Below are 23,929 nucleotides of genomic sequence, written 5' to 3'. Positions count from 1 at the left end.
CTGTAATCCTGCACTTTGGCAGGCCGAGGTGGGTGGATCACGAGGTCAAGAGATCGAGACCATCCTGGTCAACACGGTGAAACCCCGTCTCTACTAAAAATACAAAAAATTAGCTGGACACAGTGACGCGTGCCTGTAATCCCAGCTACTCAGGAGGCTGAGGCAGGAGAATTGCCTGAACCCAGGAGGTGGAGGTTGCGGTGAGTCGAGATTGCACCATTGCACTCCAGCCTGGGTAACAAGAGCGAAACTCCGTCTCAAAAAAAAAAAAAAAAAAAAAAGAAATCATTTATCAGATTAATAGTGTCTTGATGATTTTAAAATTTAAAGACATTCAATTTAACTTTTTTTTTTGGGCGGTGAATTTTTTTGGTGTGTTCTTGTTAAGAAACCTTTGCCTTCTCCAAAGTTTTTGTCTTACTTTTTCTAGAAATTTTACAGTTTTTATTTGAGTAGTTATATCTGTGATTCATTTTGAACAGTCTGTGTGTGCAGTTGATATAGGGACCCAGATTAACTTTTTCCTTTTGTTTTTTTCAGCCTCCATACATTTTTTTTTAACTAGATAGATGTAGTTATTTCAGCATTATATATTGAAAAGACTTTCCTTTCCCCATTATTTTGGTGACTTTGTTGACAGTCAAATGACTGTGTATATGTGGATCTGTTTCTCTATGAGGATCTATGTGGATTTTGTTCTCTTCCATTGACCTATTTGTCCTTATTCCAACACAACACTGTCTATTTTTGTAGCTTTATAATGACTTTTGAAATTAGGTAGTATGAATTCTCCAACTTTGCTTTTTTTTCTAGGAAAATTTTGGCTTTTATAGGTCCTTTGCATATTCATAAATTTTAGAATCAGCTTACCAGTTTCTACAGGACAGCATCTTAGAATTTTTGACTTTGAATTAGATCTGTGGATCAATTTGGAGAGAATTGACATCTTGACAATATTGAGTCTTAATCCATGAACATGGTATTCTTCCTCATTTTATTTAGATCTTTAATGTCTCAGCAGTATTTTATTTTTATACTTGTCAATGTAGAGGGCTGTCATGTCTTTTGTCAAATATATTTATAAACATGTTATTTGATGCTATTGTGAATAGTATTTTTAGTGGCTTTCGGCATAATGAAAAACTGCATATATTTCAAATTATGCAGTTTGACAAGTTTTGACATAGGCATTCACTTATAAACTGTCACCACAATCAAGACAGTGGGTATATCCATCACCCTCAAAGGTTTCCTTGAGGCTCCTTGTAAGTCCTTCCTCCCATCACACCTCTAAGTAACCTATGTTTAGCATCTGTTAGTATGCATTAGTTTTTTTGTAGATTTGTTGCATTTTGTATGCATATGTTCATGTTGTTTCTAAATAAAGACAATTTTATTATTTCCTTTCCAATTTGGATGACTTTTGTCTTTTCATTTCCTTTTATTCTTCCATTTTTCTTTTCCTATTCTTTACCCTCCCCTTCTCTCCCTTTCCCTCCCCTTCTTTTTCTTCTTCCCTTCCCTTTTACCTTTCTTCCTCTTTTTTCTCTTCCCTTTCTTTTTCTTTTCCTTACCTCTCCTTTTTTCTTCCCATCCCCTTTCCCGCTTCACGCCCAGTTGCACCAGCTAGAATTTAATACAATGTTACTAGAAGTGGGGAAGCAGAAAGCCTTTTCTTATTACTCATTTTGCTACTCATCTTAGATTGCATCATTTCTATTAAGAAGGTTGTTAGCTATAGATCTTTTAAGTGCCGTTTATCAGGATGAGGAAGTTTGCATTCATTACACTTTGCTGAGAATTTTTATTACATATGGATGTTGAATTTTGTCAAATGCTGGTTTTCTATATGTAGAGATAAAAGTTTCTCTTCGTTTATTCTTTTAATATGGTTAATTGCCTGGGTTGATTTTTTTTGAATGCTAAACTGACCTTATATTCCTAGGATAAACCATTCTTGGTCAGATGTATTATCCTGTTTTATATATTGGCTAGTATTTTGTGTGGGAAATTTTGCATATATCTTAATGTGGTATTTTGTTTTCTAATTTTTCCTGAGGTTATCTTTATCAGTTGTGTTATTCAGGTTATGGCAAACTCAAAATTAGTTAAGGTATTTTTATCTTTCTGTGTTTTCTTAAAAGAGTTTCTGTACAATTTGTATGATTATTTTCTTAAATGTTTGATACAATTTACTGTTAAATTACCAGGGCCTGGATTATTTACTTATTTATTAATTTGTGGCATTATTTTGTTTGAAAATGGATTGAATTTGCTTAATGGAAGTTGGGTTATTCAGATTTTCTAGTTATGTCTGTTTTGGTAAATTGCATTTGTCAAGTAGTTGTTTCCTTTTTATCTTTTTTAAAAAACGTTAAAACATTTCTTTAAAATTATATTTAAAAATAAACTAAACACATTTCTTCCTCAGAAAAAGTAACAAAGAGAATGGTACATAGTAAAAAAATTCTGAATGCCTCATGTAATTGAGCATTTGGATAATAGAATATTCTAGTTACTTTTGATTTATTCTAGAGTTATATTTTCCAGTGACTTAGGGCCTCATTAATTAGACTTTTGTGGAAAAAAGGCTTATTATAAACTTCACATATAAATACAGAAGGTGAAGGAAATTGAATCTTTTGTGGTGTATTTTGTTTTTATTTAAATAGATTTGTTGTTTTTCTAACATGATTAAAAGCGGAATAGTGACTGCTTAGAAAGTATTTATGACCTCCGTTTAATTATGTAAAAACTAGCCATGTTAAGGAAAGATGGTCTCTGAAAAGCCATATCTTTCAAAAACAAAATTTTGCTCTCCTTTATTTTTTAAGGCAAACAGTTTTGAATCTAAAGATTATCTCCACGTTTGTCTTCGGATAAGACCGTTTACACAGTCAGAAAAAGAACATGAGTCTGAGGTTTGTGTTGAATTTAATCGAATTTTAATATTTTACTTTCATTTAAATTGGCAAAATACTAGTTCTTATTTATTGTGGGTATGCATTCTAGGGCTGTGTGCATATTCTGGATTCCCAGACGGTTGTGCTGAAAGAGCCTCAAAACATTCTTGGTCGTTTAAGTGAGAAAAGCTCGGGGCAGATGGCACAGAAATTCAGTTTTTCCAAGGTAAAACTGAAGTTTTTTTTGTTTTTTGTTTTACAGAGAAGACTTGGCTTAGGCTAAATTGCTATATAATTGTATATAATGAACTATATATTTTTTTGCTTATGCAACTTAGAGTTTAGGTTCTAGTATTTTTTCCTTAAAGATAAGACTCAAATCTCAGGTCTGGAAATATATAATTGGATGTAAAGAGGTCACTGTAGTGTTCTTAAAATTATTATTAATATATTTTTAAGAAATATTCTTTTCAAAACTTAGGTGAATACTTGATTCCCTGGTAGATTTCTATCTTGAAAACTTTCTGGTAGTAAAACTATCAAGTGTATTTGTGGGAGTGGAGATGTGACACCTGTTTTAAGAATGATTCTTAAAAAATTTTTAAACAATAGTGATGGGGTGGAGCACACTATTAATATTAACTTGAATTTTCTAAAAGCAGTTGTTTTAAAAATGCTTACTTAGGTCTTTGGTCCAGCAACTACACAGAAGGAATTCTTTCAGGGTTGCATTATGCAGCCAATAAAAGACCTCTTGAAAGGACAAAGTCGTCTGATTTTTACTTATGGGCTAACCAATTCAGGAAAAACATATACATTTCAAGGTAAATATTGTTATATTTTGGTTGGAAAGGATAAGGAAGCCATAATAATCATTCAGTATTTTTATAATAAATGCATGTAGTTATGTTGCCATTATCTAGTAAGTGTTTTCTTCATTTTTAATGGTACTAGCATATTGATTATGTATTTCTGTTGGCTGTTTTTTTTTGTTTTTGTTTTTTTGTTTTTTGAGATGGGGTCTCACTCTGTCACCCAGGCTGGAGTGCAGTGGTGTGATCTTGGCTCACTGCAACCTCCACTGGCGAGTTCCAGCAATTCTCCTGCCTCAGCTTCTCAGGTTCCCGAGTAGCTGGGACTACAAGCCTGCGCCACCATGCCAAGCTAATTTTTATATTTTTGTAGAGATGGTGTTTCACCATTTTGGCCAGGCTGGTCTCGAACTCTTGACATTAGGTGATCCACTTGCCTTGGCCTTCCAAAGTGCTCGGATTACAGGCAAGAGCCATCATGCCTGGCCTCGCTGTTGGCTTTTAATTCAGATTTATTTAATTCATTTGTAAAAATAGTTTACCCATTGATAGAGATTTAGATGATGATAAAAATCCAGAAAAAGTATTAATGTGATATAGAGAATTAAGCATAGATGACTAGGAAGACATTTTATATTTCATTTTACTTCTGTAGTTTGTGATTATGAGTGATTACAAATCTTAATATAGTTGCATTATCTGAATGTAAGATTTCAGATTTTACATCAGAATAATAGTCAATAAAATAATAGTCAATAGACAGTGAATACCAAAGTGATGAAAAACTGAGTAATCCTCATCTTCTCTCATTTTTGTTTTAGTTGTTGACTCTTGCCTATTGATAGTATAAAAGGAGCTTTAATAGACAAGGAAACTTATCTCTTTCCTACTAGACTGAGAGAGTATAACACAAAAATTCCTTTTGTAGGCACAGAAGAAAATATTGGCATTTTGCCTCGAACTTTGAATGTATTATTTGATAGTCTTCAGGAAAGACTGTATACAAAGATGAATTTTAAACCACATAGATCCAGAGAATACTTACGGTTATCATCAGAACAAGAGAAAGAAGAAATTGCTAGCAAAAGTGCATTGCTACGGCAAATTAAAGAGGTATGGAAATATTTTAGTATGTAAAATACGTATAATTCCTGACTTCTTATAAACCCTTTAGATTGTTTCACCGTATATTGGAATCTGTTTTGTGGTGGTAGTGTTTTTTGTTATTATTTTTTTGAGAAAAATATTTAAAGCTTGATATTCGAAGACATCTTTTCTACTTATTTTATGTTATAAAAACAGCAAGAATGTTTAAACAATACAAATGTAAATGGTTCTGAAATCTTTTTTAATTATTGTAGAGCCAGCACTGTACTTTTTATATATGATTTTTTAAATTTTTGTTTTTTAATTGTGAAAGTAATATAGAAAGTAATATATACCCAAAAGTTAAACTAGGGAATGTGAGAAATAAAAGGTAAAAGTTTCCTTTAATTTCATTCCTAAAGAAAAAATCATTAGTAGATTGGAAAGTATCTTTTTTGGACCTTTTCTCTCTGTATATAAAATCCATACACAGAGCTTTCTATCTGTATATACACACACGGTCATATACATGATGTGTATATCTTCCTATCTTTCTGTATATACACACACGGTCATATACATGATGTGTATATCTTCCTATCTTTGTCTTTATATGTAGAATATAGTTTTTTTTTTTTTAACAAGAGATCTTACTATGCTTATCATTCTATGACTTGGTCTTTCATTTAGTGTATCTTAAATCTCTTCCTACTTTAAATCATGTGTCTTTTACCTATTAAGTTATGTGTTTAACTTGTTTGTTTTAATTTTAAATCAGCTTTTAAAACTAAGTCTCCACTGATGGACATTTATGTTGTTCCTGTGTTCTACTATTTTGAACAGTGTTACAGTGAAGAAACATTCCATTGCAAATGTATTTGCTGCTAATTTTCCCAAACTCAGGCCAAAATTGGGTATTTAATAATGTCTGTTTTGATAGGTGAAAAATGGGTCACTTGAGTTACTTTATATTTCCTTAATTGTAAATTAGGCGATTAGTACATCTTAGAATTTTTTCCTGTGAATTGTCACATACGTTCTTTGTCCATTTCTCTAGTATTGTTTGGCATTTCTTTTTTACTGATTTGTTAAAATTCATTTAAAAAATTAATACATTATTAATGCATTCGTTTATGGGTTGCAAATTTTCTGGCTTATTTGTTTGCTTCTCCCCTGCCCTCATTGTGGTTTCTTTTTTTCTTCTTCCTTTTTTTAGTTTTTAGAGACAGGATCTTGCTTTGTCATCCAGGCTGGAGTACAGTGATATGATCATAGCTCATTGCTGTCTTGAACTCCTGGGCATAAGTGGTTCTCCTGCCTCAACCTCCTCTGAGTAGCTGGAATTATGGGTGTATGACACCACTTCTGTCTGTTTTAATTTTTTTTTAGAGATGGGGTCTTGCTATGTTGCCTAGGCTGGACTTGAACTCTTGGACTCAAGAGATCCTCCTCCCTTGGCCTTCCAAAGTGTTGAGATTGCATGAACTGCCAAGCCTGGCCCATTGTGTTTTTCAGTATTCATCTACTCACCTATGAAATTATTTAAGGGTTAAAAGAATGAGATAATGTGCTTTCATACATCGTAAATGGTTCTAGAAAGCAGTTTGGCAATACTGTGTTAAGAATGAGAACTTTAAAATATTTTATATCTTTTCATCCACCAATTCAGTTTTAGTTGTATATTCTAAGGAAATGGGTTTATTTCTATTTCTAAAGAAATAATTAGAATGCAGAAGAAAACACCTAAAGATGTTTGTCATAGTGTTGTTGCTGGCAAAACTTGGTAAATAATTTAGATGTTTAATAATAAGAGAATAATTCAGTCATTTCACATCTGTTACATAGCCATCAAATGTTGTAAACGATTTTTGATTATGGGGATGAAAAGCTTACAATGTAAGAATGGGGAAAAGAATAGAGGGGGAATATATTAAAATATTAATAGTAACCAGAGTGACAGGGATTATACATGATAATATTCTTTTTCATAGTTCTCTGTATTTTTCTGTCAAATTATATTATTTAGGAAAAATCAAATAATTCATTGAATTGAGTGGATGAAAGGTCGTGATTTGGTAGTGACTTATTTGGATAGGTAATTAATATCTTGATTATTTAACCTTAACTAAAATGTTTTTTTAATTTTTTAAATCAATCTTTCTTTTTTAGGTTACTTTGCATAATGACAGTAATGATGCTCTTTATGGTAAGGTTTCCTTGCTCACTAATCTTTGCAATGTTGATTATATGAAGTACATTTGAAAAGCTTTTAATTTTTAAATGACTTCTGATGTTTTATTTTTATTATTAAAAAATTTTTAGGCCAGGCGCGGTGGCTCATGCCTGTAATCCCAGCACTTTGGGAGGCCGAGGCGGGTGGATCACAAGGTCAGGAGATCGAGACCATCCTGGCCAAAATGGTGAAACCCCATCTCTACTAAAAATACAAAAATTAGCTGGGTGTGGTGGTGTGCACCTAGAGTCCCAGCAACTTTGGAGGCTGAGGCAGGAAAATCACTTGAACCTGGGAGCTGAAGGTTGCAGTGAGCTGAGATCACGCCACTGCATTCCAGCTGGGCGACAGAGTGAGACTCCGTCTCAAAAAAGAAAAAAAATTTTAAAAAATTGTATTTATTTATTTGCTTTTTGTAGACCTCTTCTGTGATTACTAAGAATTTAATTTCTGTAAATTACATAGTTGGTAATACCGGGAAAATGATACATATTTATATGAAATGTCAGTCATTGTAATGTTTTGTTTATATTAAATATTGCAGATATTCCTTTTGCTGGTTACAGTTTTAATATTGAATTTGAGAGACACTCTTGTTTTTCTTTGTCTTTTACATTTAATTTCTATTTGGTTCATTAACATATTTTCAAAAAGACAGGAAGGATAAGAAGTAGTCTAACTTTGGTTAATCCAAATATTACTTATATCTTCCTTTGTTCCAAAAAGTGTTAAACATAGATGGTCAAAAGATCAAGCATACTTGCTTTTTCAAGTCTGGGAATTGATCTATACTTTGGTCACATATTTAGTCAGTTGCTTACTAAGGTGATTATTGCTTTTTTTTTTTTTTTTTGTAGGAAGTTTAACAAACTCTTTGAATATCTCAGAATTTGAAGAATCCATGAAAGATTGTGAACAAGCTCATTTGAATATGGCTAATAATATAAAATTTTCTGTGTGGGTTTCTTTCTTTGAAATTTACAATGAGTGTATTTATGATTTGTTTGTTCCTGTATCGTCTAAGTTCCAAAAGAGAAAGATGCTGCGCCTTTCCCAAGATGTAAAGGGCTATTCTTTTATAAAAGGTATACTAATGAATATTTTTATTTCATTGCTCCAAAGTTCCCTCCCTGGACTTTGTGATAGCTGTAGGAAAGTAAACAGGAAATTGAAAATTGTAACACTAATTATTAACATTAAGAGAAGAAGAGAATTTTGTGCTTTGGAAGTATATTTTGGTATATTTATTAAACTTGAATATAAAAGGGTCTATTTTGGTATTGTATTTGCTTGAGTATCATTAGTTGGATTTGTGGTGATGAGAAAAGCTGTGTATGGTTATATTCACATTATTCTCCTGCTTTGTAACAGTGTCCAAATTTTGGTGCTATGAAATGTTACTGTCTTTCCAGAGTGATTTTTCTAACCTTTTGAAACAATTACTCACAGTCAGAAATACATATTAATAACATCATCACTCAGTACCTACATGCATGTATATATACGCATATGGAATATTTACAACTCAGAAGTTTCGTTAATTATACTTTTACTACAAGGAATGCGCTGTGATATTTTCTATATTCTATGTCATTTCTATAAAATGCTGGCCAGATGCAGCGGTTCACATCTGTAATCCCAGGACTTTGGGAGGCTGAGATGGGTGGATCACTTGAGCTCAGGAGTTCGAAACTGGCTTGGGCAACATGGCAAAACACTATCTGTACAAAAAATACAAAAATTAGCCTGGCATGGTAGCATGCATCTGTAGTCCCAGCTACTCAGGAGGCTGAGGCAGGAGGATCACTTGAGTCTAAGAGATCGAGGCTGTAGAGAGCCATGGTCATGCCTTTGCACTCTTGGCTGGGGCAACAGAGTGAGACCCTGTCTCCAAAAAAAAAAAAAACAAAAACAAAATAAAATACTGGTCGTGATTCAATAGATTTGATTTTATGGTTCACTAATAAATTACAATATTGAGTGTTTAATAACTAGGTAGTTTTATAGGTTTAATCTGTACTGTATTTTGCCTCTCCTTTTTTCCCCTAGTGTCTAATTCTAAGGAATTGTTACCGTATTTGATTTTCCCTTTGGCAGATTCTGTTGAAAAACATTTACTTCATGTGTTTGTGTAATTTAAATACTGGAACATTGTTATAATCTCCTCTCGTATATCCTGAAATAGCTGAATTGACTCTCGCTAGGATGTGTTGTTAGGAGAAAGATTTCATTATATGTCACTAGGAAAAGACTTCAGAGATTACATTGTAGAACACATTCTTTGTTTCAATAAATTAATATATAATCCTCTTTATTTTTTAAAGATCTACAATGGATTCAAGTATTTGATTCCAAAGAAGCCTATAGACTTTTAAAACTAGGAATAAAGCACCAGAGTGTTGCCTTCACAAAATTGAATAATGCTTCCAGTAGAAGGTAAAGAATAAACTCTGTAAGAGTAAACTCCTGTCACCTATGGTATTCTATGCTAATTTAAATACAGCTAATTTTAGATTAAAGGGGGCAGTAAGTTCGCTCATGTTAAATAAATTCATATGGCATAAACAACATTTTGCAAACTAAATAACACTAAACACATTTATCAGAACTGTTTTGTATCCTGGCAGGTTTATTAATTTATAGAAAGTCTCTCAGGTATTTTTACTCTTTCTTTATGTCAGTATCTAAGCTCAGTATTTTTGGAATTGCTAATAATGGTGGCCTTTTCTCTGGATCTTTCTCACTTATCCCGTGAATACTATATGTATACTGAGTGAGGTTATAATCTCAAGGGGTTAAGGAAAGATGTTTTTGATGGGATTGGAAGATGAGAGGCAAAGGAAATCAGTTTGAGCAATGAGATAATTAAACAGGCTTTTTCTTAAGAGAGAAAGAGCCCTATTCCAATAGTTGGGCATGGGACAATACAAGATACGGATCTATAGGTCAAATGTATGCTTTGCTTTAGGTATATTTCCAGAATGTTAGCTAGCTGTACATAATACCATTTTAACTAATACTATCTTTTCAAACAAATTGTGACTTTATTATAAATGATGTTATTAGAAGTTGGACTGTCAAGAGGAGATAATTTGAGGGACTTAGGGCTAGGCAAAAGATGATTTTAGGCATTTGGGTATGTAGGTGACAGAACACTTGGTTGAAATATCTAGCAGCTGGCTGGAAAATGCAATGGTGGACTGCAGGTAATACTAGGGTAAAAATAAGGTTGGTTTGGATACTTGCCTTTCCTATTTAGAATGCAGAATTTAAAAATGTAAAGATAACATTTGATCTTTGTATTTCAGCCACAGCATATTCACTATTAGAATATTACAGATTGAAGATTCTGAAGTGTCTCATGTAATTCGAGTCAGTGAGTAAGTTGAATATTCTTTTTTGTTTGTTTTTATTTTGAGATGGAGTCTTACTGTGTCGCCCAGGCTGGAGTGCAGTGGCACAATTTCAGCTCCCTGAAACCTCCATTTCCTGGGTTCAAGTGATTCTCTTACCTCAGCCTCCCGAGTAGCTGCGATTACAGGCATGTGCCGCCATGCCTGGCTAATTTTTGTATTTTTGGTAGAGACAGGGTTTCACCATGCTAGCCAGGCTGGTCTCAAACTCTGACCATGTAATCCACCTGCCTCGGCCTCCTAAAGTCCTGGGATTACAGGCGTGAGCCACCACACCCGAACAAATATTCTTTAAATGGTAATTATTTGTAACTGTTCTGAAGAACTTTTAAAGTAATTTTGTTGTTGTTGTTAATTCAGATTATCTTTATGTGATCTCGCTGGTTCAGAACGAAGCATGAAGACACAGAATGAAGGTGAAAGGTTAAGAGAGACTGGGAATATCAACACTTCTTTATTGACTCTGGGAAAGTGTATTAATGTCTTGAAGAATAGTGAAAAGTCAAAGTAAGTGTTTCTGAAAGTGTTACTAGCATATTAAATATTATAGTATTTAAACTTTCAACTTCTTTGTTTTTAGGAAGTTATTTTTTGATTTTTAACCTATGTCTTATGTAATGACTGTGTATGGATTGTGATTAAAGTACTTAAGAGGGGTTGGATTAAAGAAAATGATAGGAATGTCAGTTGATGCCAATAACTCTTCAAGAAAAGTCAGTATTTTCCATGGCAAATCTGTACCAGCAGACACTGTAAGTGAGAAGCTTCTAATGCTGGTTTAGGATCTAAAACCACTTTATTAATGCATTGTATGTGGTCCTAGATGCAATAGATTTTTGCATTAATTAGCATTTTAGACTGAGTAAATAAAAATCAGCCTTCATCATTTCTAGTTAAGGTGTTTTAGGACATCTCTTGACAGTTGCTGTATTCTAGGGAACATAACCCAGTTAAATGTGATTTTCTTTGAATTTTATATAGTGGGTTATTGTTAGTAGCAGCAGTTAAAACAAACAGCCAGACATGGTGGCTTATGCCTGTAATCTCAACACTTTTGGAGGCCAAGGCAGGAGGATTGCTTGAGCCCAGGAGTTCAAGACCAGCCTCATCTCTACTAAAAATAAAAATAAAAAAATTAACCAGATGTGGTGGCAGACACCCATAGTCCCAGCTACGCTGGAGGCAAAGGCCAGAGGATCGCTTGAGCCTAGAAGGTTGAGGCTACAGTGAGCTATGATTGTGCCACTGTACTCCAGTCTGGGTAGCCAAGCTAGACCCTGTCTCAAAACAGAAATAAAAACAAACAAGAAAAAAGAAAACTGAGAAGGACTATTACATTTGGAACTAATCTCTAATGTAAAGTTTAATTTCATGATAGGTGGATTAATTATTTCTTTGTAAAATTTGTCAGCACCCTGACTTCATGAGATTTGTTTTAACTTACAGTGTGTTTTGAAAATTTTTTTCATAGGTTTCAACAGCATGTGCCTTTCCGGGAAAGTAAACTGACTCACTATTTTCAAAGTTTTTTTAATGGTAAAGGGAAAATATGTATGATTGTCAACATCAGCCAGTGTTATTTAGCCTATGATGAAACACTCAATGTATTGAAGTTCTCAGCAATTGCACAAAAAGTAAATATGTATTTTATTAAGCCTCTTCTTATTATTAGAATATTAACGGTTTTTCTTGAAATAAATATTTTGTACTTAATACAGTAAGCCTAGGAGATAACTGAAAATTAAAAATGTAAGTATTTGACCAAGTAGGAAGACATGAGAAAGGATTGAAAGTTACCCATGCTAGGGTTAAAACGACCTTTAGTAATGAGTTAATAATAAATATCAGTTAGAAATTAATGAGTATTTTTGGAATGAATTATGTTTTTGCCATTCATCTGGTTCATTTAGTACTCCTAGGTAATTGGAAAACCCTCTGCAAAGATTAATACTAAACACTTAGCCCAGGAAGATAGATTTTTCCTCTAGTTTACATATGTAAGTAGCTTTTTTCCTATCAGAATGTTCATTTAGGAGTGCTAGTTCCTGTTGGTATGTTTGTTTGAATAGTTTTTCCTTTAATGCTGAATTTTCATTTGACTTAAATTTTTAAAATAATCATTTTCTAGTGGACAGTTCTTGTCTTTTCTGTTTTAAAAGTCACATTGACTATTTTAACAGGTTTGTGTTCCAGACACTTTAAATTCTTCTCAAGAGAAATTACTTGGATCTGTCAGATCTTCTCAAGATGTATCACTAGACAGTAATTCAGATAATAAAATATCAAATGTAAAAAGAGCCACCATTTCATGGGAAAATAGTCTGGAAGATTTGGTGGAAGACGAGGATTTGATTGAGGAGCTAGAAAATGCTGAAGAAACTAAAAATGTGGAAAGTGAACTCATTTATGAAGATCTAGATAAAACATTAGAGGAAAATAAGGCTTTCATTAGCCACAAGGAGAACAGAGTATGTATTAAGAACTCATACTTCTATGCTTATCTTTTTATTCTGAAGTTAAGGTTAAATCTTATGACTCTCTTCTTGTCAGTTTTTTTTGACAATACACTGAAGTTTTTGTGTTCAACTTTATATTTTGAAAAATTTCAAACCTATAGAAAGACTAGTACAATGAATACTCATTTCCTCTTCACCTGGATTCTCCAGTTGTCATTTTATGAGTATGCAGATACACAGTTTTTGGCCTGTACTATGTGAAAATAAGATCCAGACATAATGATACCTTACAACTAAATATTTGAACATGTATTTTCTAAGAATATGGACATTTTGTCATGATCACAAGACCATGAAATTTTCATATTCAAGAAATTTAACACTGATACACTAATATATCCTCATATACTGTTTGTATTCAGATTTCTCCAGTGTTCCCAATATGTTCCTTATAGCCACTTTGTTTTTGTCTACCGCCAGAGTTAACACATTGCTTTTGATTCTTATGTTTCTTCAGTCATTTCTAATCTAGCACTGATATTTTTGAAAAGTGGATGCTAGTTTTCTCATAGAATACCTGCAGTCTAGATTTGTCTGATTATTTCTTCATAATTTAGATTTAATACATTAAGAAAGCATTTTATATAGGTTAAGTTGTGAATTTCCCATCGAATCACACCAAGAGCCACACGATGTCTGATTTTTCCATTCTTAGGGATGCTAAGTTTTGTTCACTTGGTTAAGATACAGTATTTCAAATCTTTATTTTAAAAGCATATTATCTCTAGGGTGATACTTATAGACCATGTGAGTATCCTTTTTCTAAGTGATTTTATGTATTCCATCAGACTTTTAGTTTGTAATCTCAAATACAAGTGCTAAGAGTATCTACCAAGTACCTATGATCCCATATCTTCAAAAACAAATTGTTTGTCATCTTGTTTTTATGACAAATAAATAAGATTTAACAGTTGTTATTTTAGCCTATGTCCAATTATAGTTGAGAGATATATATATGTATGTATGTACGTGTGTACATATATATATGTATACATATACATATATATATATATTTGAGACGGAGTCTCACCCTGTTGCCCAGGCTGGAGTGCAGTGGCACGATCTCAACTCACTGCAACCTCTGCCTCATGGGTTCAAGTGATTCTCTTGCTTCAGCCTCCCGAGTAGCTGGGATTATAGGCGTGCGCCACCATGCCCAGCTAATTTTTTTTTGTATTTTTAGTAGAGATGGGTTTCACCATTTTGGCCAGGCTGATCTCAAACTCCTGATCTCGTGATTTGCCCTCCTCGGCCTACCAAAGTGTTGGGATTACAGGCGTGAGCCACTGCACTTGGCCACCCATTTCCCTCTTTAATTGGCCATAACTCCGTGAGTATACATGGAGTCCTCTTACCAGTGTCTGAGGCACACTAGTAGACCTCTGTTCATGGGTGTGCTTTAATGGTGTTGACATAACACATATCACAGTACTCTTTTTGGATTGTAAAAGTACAAGTAGATGGATGATATATTGGGTTAAATACTCATTTTAATACTTTACTTTCATGTCCCTGAAAGCAATTATTGAACATATGTTTGGAAACAAGAATGATAGCTTCTGATGTAGTACAAGTCTCAGTTTATCTGCTCACTGTGTGATTAGACCTTGTTACTTTGGCTTTTGTAATGTATTAAATAGTACCTCCTGCAGTAACAAAAGGGAGCCATTAATAGTCTAGATTGGCTGGTGTACTGGTTCACACCTATAATTCCGGCACTTTGGGAAGCTGAGGTAGGAGGATTGCTTGAGCTCAGGAGTTTGAAACCAGCCTGAGCAACATAGTGAGATCCCATTTCTACAAAAAATAAAACAATTAGCCCATGGTGATGCATACGTGTGGTCCCAGATACTTGGGAGGCTGCAGTGGGAAGATTGGTTGAGCCCAGGATTTCTAGGCAGCAGTGAGACATAACTGCGTCACTGCACTCTGGCCTGGGTACCAGAGTGAGACTTTATCTTAAGAACAGACAAAGAAACCCAGTTTTACTTTTTTTCATCTCAAACTTGAAATTTTTATATAATGTTGGTTAGTAAAATTTCTGAAATTACTAGAGAAAAATATTTAATGCTATAGTTTGCAATAGATTATATAGTGTAAATGCATATCTTATAACGTTGACTAGATATTTTAAGGAATTTCATCAAGATGTTGTCTAATATTTGACATTTAAAGATCAACATGATTAGGTGTTGCATGCTTTGTTTTATTTTTTTCTTTTAGAGATAAAGTCTTGCTCTGTCTCCTAGGCTAGAGTGCGATAGCATAGTCATTGGCTCACTGCTACTTGGAAATCCTGGGCTCAAGTGATCCTCCTGCCTTAGCCTCCTGAGTAGATGGGACTGCAGACGCATGCTACCACCCCTAACTAATTTTTAAAATTTTTTTTGTAGAGATGAGGTCTTGCTCTATTGCCCAGGCTGATCTGGAACTCTTGGGCTCAGGCAATCCTCCTGCCTTGCAAAGCGCTGGGATTACAGATGTGAGCCACTATGCCCAGCCCTTTATTCACATTTTAATGAGAGGATTGGGACTTTTAAAAACCATTATAAAATACCTTGATATTAGCATATATGTACTTAAATTCATTTGGCTATAATAGCCTGAATATTTTTCAGCAACAACTTAATCAGATGCTAACAATGATAAAACCTAATTATTGAAAACTCTTAAACTCCCAAGGTTTTTCCACATTCATTCTGATTTTTCCTTCAGTAGTTATTATTTATTGTTTTACACAGATAGTGTGTAGTTGTTTAAAATTATTAAAGTAGTATTATATATACTAGAGTGAAAAAGAAAATTTAAATATAAAGATCTCTCAAATCTACCACTCAGTGTTAATGGATTTTTATTACATATTACTGTTTTGTAACCTGGTATTCTTTATACAAAAATAAATTGTGAAAAGTATGAATTATTAATATAGGTTGGCCAGGCATGGTGGCTCATGCCTGCAATCCCAGCACTTTGTGAGGCCGAGGTAGGCAGATCATCAGGAGTTTGAGACCAGCCTGGCCTACATGGTGAAACCCCGTCTCTACTAAAAATACAAAAATTAGCCAGGCATGGTGGCGGGCTCCTGTAATCCTAGCTGCGTAGGAGGCTGGGGCAGGAGAATCGCTGGAACGTGGCGAGGCAGAGGCTGCAATGAGCCGAAATTGCACCATTGTACTTCAGCCTGGGCAACAGAGCAAGACTCTGTCTCAAAAAAAAAAAGAAAAAGAAAAGTTTGAATTATTAATATAGGTTATCATTATTGATTACAATGGTTTACCGTATGATAGTACCATAATTGAACCAATCCCTTAAGTTTGGTTGAGTTGGATTCACTTTTTCTTTATTTATACACAACTACTACCACAGAACAACAGTACTGTGATCAGTGTTCATACAGCCAGACTATGGGTTCGGGTCATATTATAATTATTTCTTTAATATAAATTCTTAGAGGCAGAGTTTCAAAGTCAGGCTATCTATAGAACTGTTTTCAAATATAAAGTTTGGAAGATCTGTAGCTTAGAGTTTATTGTTTAATTTGTTGAGTAGCTTTAATTAGAAACATTAAAAAGAATATGAAGCTGTTTTCATAATGCTACAATTTATGTTATGAATGTATACTGGTCATGTTAAGTGTTTTATTTGTTGCTTTATATATTGTACATTTTTCATGATTATGTGTTTCGAAGGCTATAGAATTGCTGCTGACATCTGGATAGTTATAACAGCCTAATAAGATAAGTTTATGTAACATCTTTCTTTGACAGATTGGTTAGTGGGTGTTCTTAGCAACTTTTCTGCTGTATACAATCCTTAGGCTTTAGACTTTTAGAGGCCACTTTTAAACTAAACTTTTAGCATTTACCAGAGATCTGATCCTTATGTTCCCCACCTATGAAATATAGATGATGCCAAGCTCACAGAAAGTTGTGTGGATTAAATGAAACAAATATAGAACTCCTCAGAGTTGTTCTTGATAATAAATGCTCAAATTATACTTTACTTATTTCTTAGTATAGCTACACAGTGAGACATTTCAGTTACCAAAGGTCTATTTCTAAAAAGTGGAGAGGCCAACCTGATTTATCAGATTAATGAATCTCTGCAAATGTATATTTTTTGCAGAGAAAACATTGTCACTATTAAAAAGGATGCATAATTATAATTGACTAAATGAAAAGTTTAATTTTTTGCACAGTTGGATGGTATTTCTCTTGGGATATATTTATTCTTTTATAAGAATTTTTTTACACATGTTACAGAAACTGTTGGACTTAATAGAAGACTTGAAAAAAAAACTGATAAATGAAAAGAAGGAAAAGTTAACATTGGAATTTAAAATTCGAGAAGAAGTTACACAGGAGTTTACTCAATATTGGGCTCAACGGGAAGCAGACTTTAAGTAAGTTATTTCTTTCATGTCCAAGTAAAAATTGAGGATTTTATTTACTTTTTAAGTTTATTTGACTTAACTTACTTGTTCTTATATTAGATGGCTTCTGAATTACTATCTTCTTATAAAAGCTCGAAAATAGTTGTTACTGGTCTGGTGTGGTGGCTCACAGCTATAATCCCAGCATTTTGGGAGGCCTAGGTGGGTGGTCAGGAGGTTAAGACCAGCTTGGCTAACATGGTGAACCCCTGTCTCTACTAAAAATAGAAAAATTAGCTGGGTGTGCTGGCGTGTGCCTGAAGTCCCAGCTTCTTGGGAGGCTGAGGCATGAGAATCTCTTGAACCTGGAAGGTGCAGATTGTAGTAAACTGAGATTATGCCACTGCATTCCTGCTTGGGTGACAGAGTGAGGCTCTGTCTCAGAGAGAAAAAAAAAAAAAAAAAAGGATATAGCTGTTACTAATCCCATGCATGGTTATGTAAATTTTCTTTCTCTCTTTTTAAAATTTTAGCCTTAATTTTTATTTTTTGAGATGGAGTCTTGCTCTGTTATCCAGGCTGGAATGCAGTGGTGCGATCTCGACTCACTGCAACCTCCACCTCCCAGGATTTTGCCATTCTTCTGCCATAGCCTCTCCTGCCTTAGCCTCCCAAGTAGCTGGGATCACAGGCGCGCACCACCATACCCGGCTAATTTTTATGTTTTTAGTAGAGACAGGGTTTCACCATGTTGGCCAGGCTGGTTTCGAACTCCTGGCCTGAAGTGATCTACCTGCCTCAGCCTCTCAAAGTGCTGGGATTACAGGTGTGAGCCATTGCACCTGGCCTAAATTTTCTTTTAATCTATAATATACATAATCTTAGATGTTTAAAACAAAAAAAGTAGTTTCTTTTCTGTTTTTTAATGGGCTAAATTTGTATTATGAAGGGAAACTCTGCTTCAAGAACGAGAGATATTAGAAGAAAATGCTGAACGTCGTTTGGCTATCTTCAAGGATTTGGTTGGTAAATGTGACACTCAAGAAGAACCAGTGAAAGATGTTTGTGCCATAAAAGTTGAAACTCAGGTTTGTTAATTGAAATATTTAAATATATCCAATGAGGTTTTGGTTCCAGGGTTTAGTGTACCACATCAATGATGAGAAATATCAGGTAGTTTAGAATTAAAAGGATGTTTAGTGTTGTAGCTTTATTGTTATTATTATTTTTATTTCTTTATAAAGATCGAGTTTAACCATGATGACCAGGCTGGTTTTGAACTCCCGGCCTCAGGTGATCCCCCACCTCAGCCTCCCAAAGTGCTAGGATTATAGGCGTGAGCCACCACGCCCGGCCATAGCTTTATTATAATTAGGCATGTTTTGTTAGGAATCTAAGCAAAAAGAATTTAAATATAGTGGTTGGTCTTTGAAAAATTTGTCTCTCTGTTATATTTGTATCTTATTTTGGTATTGCTTGAAACATTGTATTGTCGGCCAATAGATTCTTTTTTGCATGATTTTAGAATAACCCCCTCAGATTTGTCTTGCTTAACATTTTTAAATAAAAAATATTTTAAAGGTATAAGAGACCTAAGAGGTCACTTACTTGCTGTTCTGATTAAAACAAAAATGTTTATATGTAAAACGGTTGCCCTTGCTGGGCAACTACTATTTCCTACTCTTTTAAAATTTTTTTTGTCTATTTATTTATTTATTATAGTTTTATAGATAGGGTCTCAATGTGTTGCCCAGGCTGATCTTGAATTCCTGGCTTCAAGCAGTCCTCCTGCCTCACCCTCCCAAGTAGCTGAGATTACAGGTGCACACCACTGTGCTCAGCTTATTCTCTATTTGTAATGTAAGGAAAATTATCCTTTTCTGCTGCTTCCACTGAAGCTGAAATTGATCAATTTTTTGGGGAAGTTATTCGTTTTTGTTTTGTTTTTTAATTACTCAGCTCAGGGGTCTGTGACAGTGATGTCCAGACTTCTGTCAAACCTTATATATCCTTGACATGCTTTGGGATTGACTGAGTTGTGAAAATGGAGGTTTGTTTCATGCACTATCCCAACAAAGCCTTTTAAGGCTCATTATGTAATTGAAACTATACCTAAACTAGATAATAATTGTTCTATAATGATTTGTCACAGTTTGTAACATTGTTTTTATGAGAAAATATGCCTCATGGTCTATACAACAGGAAATAAATAATAGAACACAGTGTTTTCGTAATTGGAGATGCTTCTATATAATTTATTTTAAAGAATTTAAAGTGGTGAATTTTTTGCTTTTTTAAAAAAACTGTCTAAATTAGATGGTACCACATGTAAAGGGTGAAATCTACTGTTAATATTAGGCATGTGGTTTTTGCTATTTTTAGGAAGCACGTAATTATGTAGGATTTGAAGACATTATTGATTCTCTTCAAGATAATGTCGCTGATATTAAGAAACAGGCTGAAATTGCTCACTTATATATTGCATCTCTTGCTGACCCCCAGGAAGCTATTGCTTGCTTAGAACTAAAGTTTAATCAAATTAAAGCTGAATTAGCTAAAACCAAAGAAGAATTAATCAAAACCAAAGAAAAGCTAAAAAAGAGAGAAAATGGTAAGTGGATATATTTTACCTCTATTTAGATATTGTAAACACATAAAAAGTACTCTTGGTAAGTATAAGAGATTTATGTAGCTCATTTACCATACTGACCAGAAAATTCTTTCATCTAGGTAACGTATTTTAATATTTTACCATTTGTATGACTTTGTAGTAATTTATTACTAAAAATGTTTTTTGACCTTCATTTGTTTTGGACCAATATTGTTAGAAAATGAGGTCTCAACAACAAAAAATCAAACCAAGTATTAATTTTATAAGTAAAGCCGTAAATTTTGTTACATATTCTTTTTTTTTTTTTTTTTTAATGACAGTGTCTCGCTGAGTGAAGTGCTGGCATCACAGCTCACTGCAGCCTTCTACTCCTGGGCTCAAGCAATTCTCCCAGCCTCAGCCTCCCAAAGTGCTGGGATTACAGGCATGAGCCATTCTGTGCCTGGCCTTGTTCTATATTCTTTATGAACTCTTGCAGTTTAGAAGATTAACTCTTGGGGTAGAGTAACTACTGTGGAGTGGTTTAAAGCAATTTGTTAGATTGATACTTCAGTCTAACTAGGAGGACATTTTTTTTTCTTTTTTTCTTTCTTCCTTTTTTTTTTTTTTTAGACAGGGTCTTACTCTGTCATCCAGGCTGGAGTGCAGAGGCATGATCATGGAAACTGCAGTTTCCACCTCCTGGGCTCAAGTGATCCTTTCACCTCAGTCTCCTGAGTAGCTTGGACTACAGACATGTGCCACCATGCTGAGGGCATTTTATATAGAGATATAGAATTGTTTATAATATCTGCATTTTAAGAATTAGTTGCAATAACTGCTCTGGTGTCTGCCCTTTCTTGTGTGAAACAAGATGGGTAGAAAATCACATGTAAGTGGTGCCTTTGCATTATGAAATGTTCTAAAAAGGCACTAGCTTCTTTACTTCTCTAATGTTATGCCAGTTCTTTACTGTTTAGCTTATGCCACCTATTTTTATCCTAAGTTTTAAAAGTGGCTTTTTTCTGAAACGTTACCCTGTTGTGGTTGAATTAGCAGATTTTAAAAAATGAATAGGGTGTGCTTCTAGTGCCGTCAAATTCCTTTTTATTGAATATAACAGTGAAGTGTTACTACAGCAGCATATGTTTCATAGTTATTCAGTGATATGTGTTTTTAGATGCTTAGATATTTATTTTCAATATTCTTTACTTTTTCAGAATCAGATTCATTGATTCAAGAGCTTGAGATATCTAATAAGGTAATGCTTTAAGCTTTATTTTGACTTGATAAGGTATTAACAAAGGGATATGAATGATGACCAGATATGTTTATTTTAAAAAATAAGTAAAGAAACAGTAATATAGTTGTCTCTTGGTATGCATGGGGGATTGGTTTTCTTCTGTTATTTTTTCTCTTCTTTTCTGGCTTGGTCTCCTTATTTTAACTTACATTTATCCTTTCAGAAAGCTGAATATTTTAAAATATGATCAGATATAAATAATTCAAGATCTTGGTATCTTAGTATCCAGTATTTAAAGAACTAAAGAGGCGGGGCGCGGTGGCTCAAGCCTGTAATCCCAGCACTTTGGGAGGCCGAGGCGGGTGGATCAGGAGGTCAGGAGATCGAGACCATCCTGGTCAACATGGTGAAACCCCGTCTCTACTAAAAATACAAAAAATTAGCTGGGCACGGTGGCGCGTGCCTGTAATCCCAGCTACTCAGGAGGCTGAGGCAGGAGAATTGCCTGAACCCAGGAGGCGGAGGTTGCGGTGAGCCGAGATCGTGCCATTGCACTCCAGCCTGGGTAACAAGAGTGAAACTCCGTCTCAAAAAAAAAAAAAAGAACTAAAGAACTAACTAAAATTGCATAACTGTTTAGACAATTCCTATCTTGTATTTTTTCTACTTGTGAAAATAGTAGACACTAGTTTTACCTATTCAATTATTATTTTAAGGGTTATAAAATAGAAAATAAAAAGGTTCCCATAATATTCCTCCTAAATTTAAAACAAAACAAAACCAAGTTGCTTGGAAACTCTTTAGACTGTTACTTTATATATGTATTTATATTTATATAACACTTAACATTTACCAGACACTCTTTTAAATGCTTTTTATTAACTCATTTAAATGTTAGAGCAACTTTATGATGTGGATGCTGTTATTATTTCCTATTTTTTACAGAGACATTAAATAACTTGCCCAGGGTGACATAGGGTTTTTTTTTGTTTGTTTTTGTTTTTGTTTTTTTTTTTTGAGACACAGCCTCCTGAGTAGCTGAGATTACAGGTGGCTGCCTCCATGCCTGGTTAATTTTTGTATTTTTAGTAGACCAGGTTTCACCATGTTGGCCAGGCTGGTCTTGAACTCCTGACCTCTGGTGATCTGCCCACCTTGGCTTCACAAAGTGCTGGTATTACAGGCGTGAGCCACTGTGTGTGGCCCAGAGTGACATATTAAAAGGTATAGAAGCTAGGATTTGAGCCCAGGCAGTCTTGCTCCAGATTCCTCTTATATGCTATATAGCTTCTCTTTTCTTTGTATCTATCTATCTATCTATCTATCTATCTATCTATCTATCTAACTATCTATCTATATCTATCTATATATATATGTATGTAATTTTTTTTTTATTGAGATGGAGTCTTGCTTAGGCACCCAGGCTGGAGTGCAGTGACGCTATCTCGGCTCACTGCACCCTCCGCCTCCTGGGTTCAAGCGATTCTCCTGCCTCAGCCTCCCAGTAGCTGGAATTATGAGGCCCAGCTAATTTTTTTTTTTTTTTTTTTTTTTGGTAGAGATGGAGTTTCACCATGTTGGCCAGGCAGGTCTCGAACCCCTGACCTCAAATGATTCGCCCGACCTGGCCTCCCAAAATGCTGGTATTACAGACATGAGCCACCGTGCCCAGCCTATATATGTAATTCTTTTAAAGGCAAAAATAAGATCATGCTGTGCATAGTGTGTTGCCACTGATTCTTTATTTAACCTTAAAATTTGGAGGAATTATCAAACTTTGCATTATTAATCCTGTTTGCATTTTAGTTATCTCAAAGTATATTCATGGAACATTACTTTTTCTTCTTTCCAAAGAAAATAATTACGCAGAATCAAAGAATTCAAGAATTGATAAATATAATTGACCAAAGAAAAGATACTATCAACAAATTTCAGAACCTAAAGTTGTGTATGGAAGATGGATTTAAATGCGATGTAAGAATTTAACTTTGTGTTATTAATAAATTAGATTAAAAAGCAAATGTTTTGCTTTAAAGGAAATAATTTAAAATGGCTTGTGCAACTAAGATTAATTTACTGAGAATGTTCAATTGCTTATGCAACATTGAACTCAATTTACTATTGTGCAAATGTGAATTTTTGAGAACTTAGAAGAGGGTGTTTGACTTCTTTGAACATACGTTTCCACAAACTATTCTGGCAGTGCTTTGCACACAAAAAGGAGAAGAATATGTAGCCTTTGGAAGTTTAAGCCTCAGCTAGTTGGGAGAGGAGCTTTGAGGAGAAAGGAATTTAGATGTACTTAGATAACTGGATTATAATGTTTCAGGGAACTATAACATGAAATTCAGTAAAATTAGGGTTTTCTTTAGAAGCTTGTTTTTGTTATATGTATTGTTGCTATTGTTTCTATGCTTAGTAGCAAGGATTTTTTTTCTAAAAAGTTATATTATGAATTGTTACATGTAAAGACTTCAAGGGTTTTTTGTCTTTCATACAAATTTAGATACTTTCATATTCAGTTCAGCTTAGAATGATCAGCTTGTCTTTTAATCCTTTTTTTAAAAAATGGCTTTTGGTTTTCTTTTTTGGGGGTAAACTCCTTCAAATTTTGTTTATATGGAAATGGTAAAATACATGGTAATAATGTAGTAGGCTGAGTATACTTAGAGCTAAACATGTTGCTTTGTTGAAAGGTGCTTTTTTATGTCTTTTCTGTGACCAAAAGAAGTAGGCATGGTATCTTATAAAAAGTGACTGT

General features: G+C 34.1%; 1 protein-coding gene across 4 annotated transcripts in view; it reads left to right on the top strand.

Annotated features, from left to right (window-relative positions):
* KIF20B (kinesin family member 20B) overlaps positions 1-23,929 on the top strand; it is a 68,217-nt gene that overhangs the window by 5,442 nt on the left and 38,846 nt on the right. For 3 of the 4 annotated variants that reach the window (XM_012454755.2, XM_012454753.2, XM_012454751.2), the window contains exons 3-18: positions 2,835-2,921; positions 3,013-3,129; positions 3,589-3,727; positions 4,644-4,828; positions 6,971-7,007; positions 7,892-8,119; positions 9,359-9,470; positions 10,343-10,414; positions 10,808-10,954; positions 11,919-12,081; positions 12,628-12,915; positions 17,226-17,365; positions 18,285-18,423; positions 19,718-19,946; positions 21,146-21,186; positions 23,023-23,142. In XM_012454755.2, coding sequence (XP_012310178.2) covers positions 2,835-2,921; positions 3,013-3,129; positions 3,589-3,727; positions 4,644-4,828; positions 6,971-7,007; positions 7,892-8,119; positions 9,359-9,470; positions 10,343-10,414; positions 10,808-10,954; positions 11,919-12,081; positions 12,628-12,915; positions 17,226-17,365; positions 18,285-18,423; positions 19,718-19,946; positions 21,146-21,186; positions 23,023-23,142 — 2,244 coding nt within the window. The remainder of the gene's footprint in view (positions 1-2,834; positions 2,922-3,012; positions 3,130-3,588; positions 3,728-4,643; positions 4,829-6,970; positions 7,008-7,891; positions 8,120-9,358; positions 9,471-10,342; positions 10,415-10,807; positions 10,955-11,918; positions 12,082-12,627; positions 12,916-17,225; positions 17,366-18,284; positions 18,424-19,717; positions 19,947-21,145; positions 21,187-23,022; positions 23,143-23,929) is intronic. The other variant, XM_012454754.2, reaches the window with a different exon arrangement.

Source organism: Aotus nancymaae, unplaced genomic scaffold, assembly GCF_030222135.1.
Source record: "Aotus nancymaae isolate 86718 unplaced genomic scaffold, 86718_ANA_hifiasm-v0.15.2.pri h1tg000010l, whole genome shotgun sequence".
Classification (NCBI taxonomy): domain Eukaryota; kingdom Metazoa; phylum Chordata; class Mammalia; order Primates; family Aotidae; genus Aotus; species Aotus nancymaae.
This window is presented reverse-complemented; position numbering and strand designations above follow the sequence as displayed.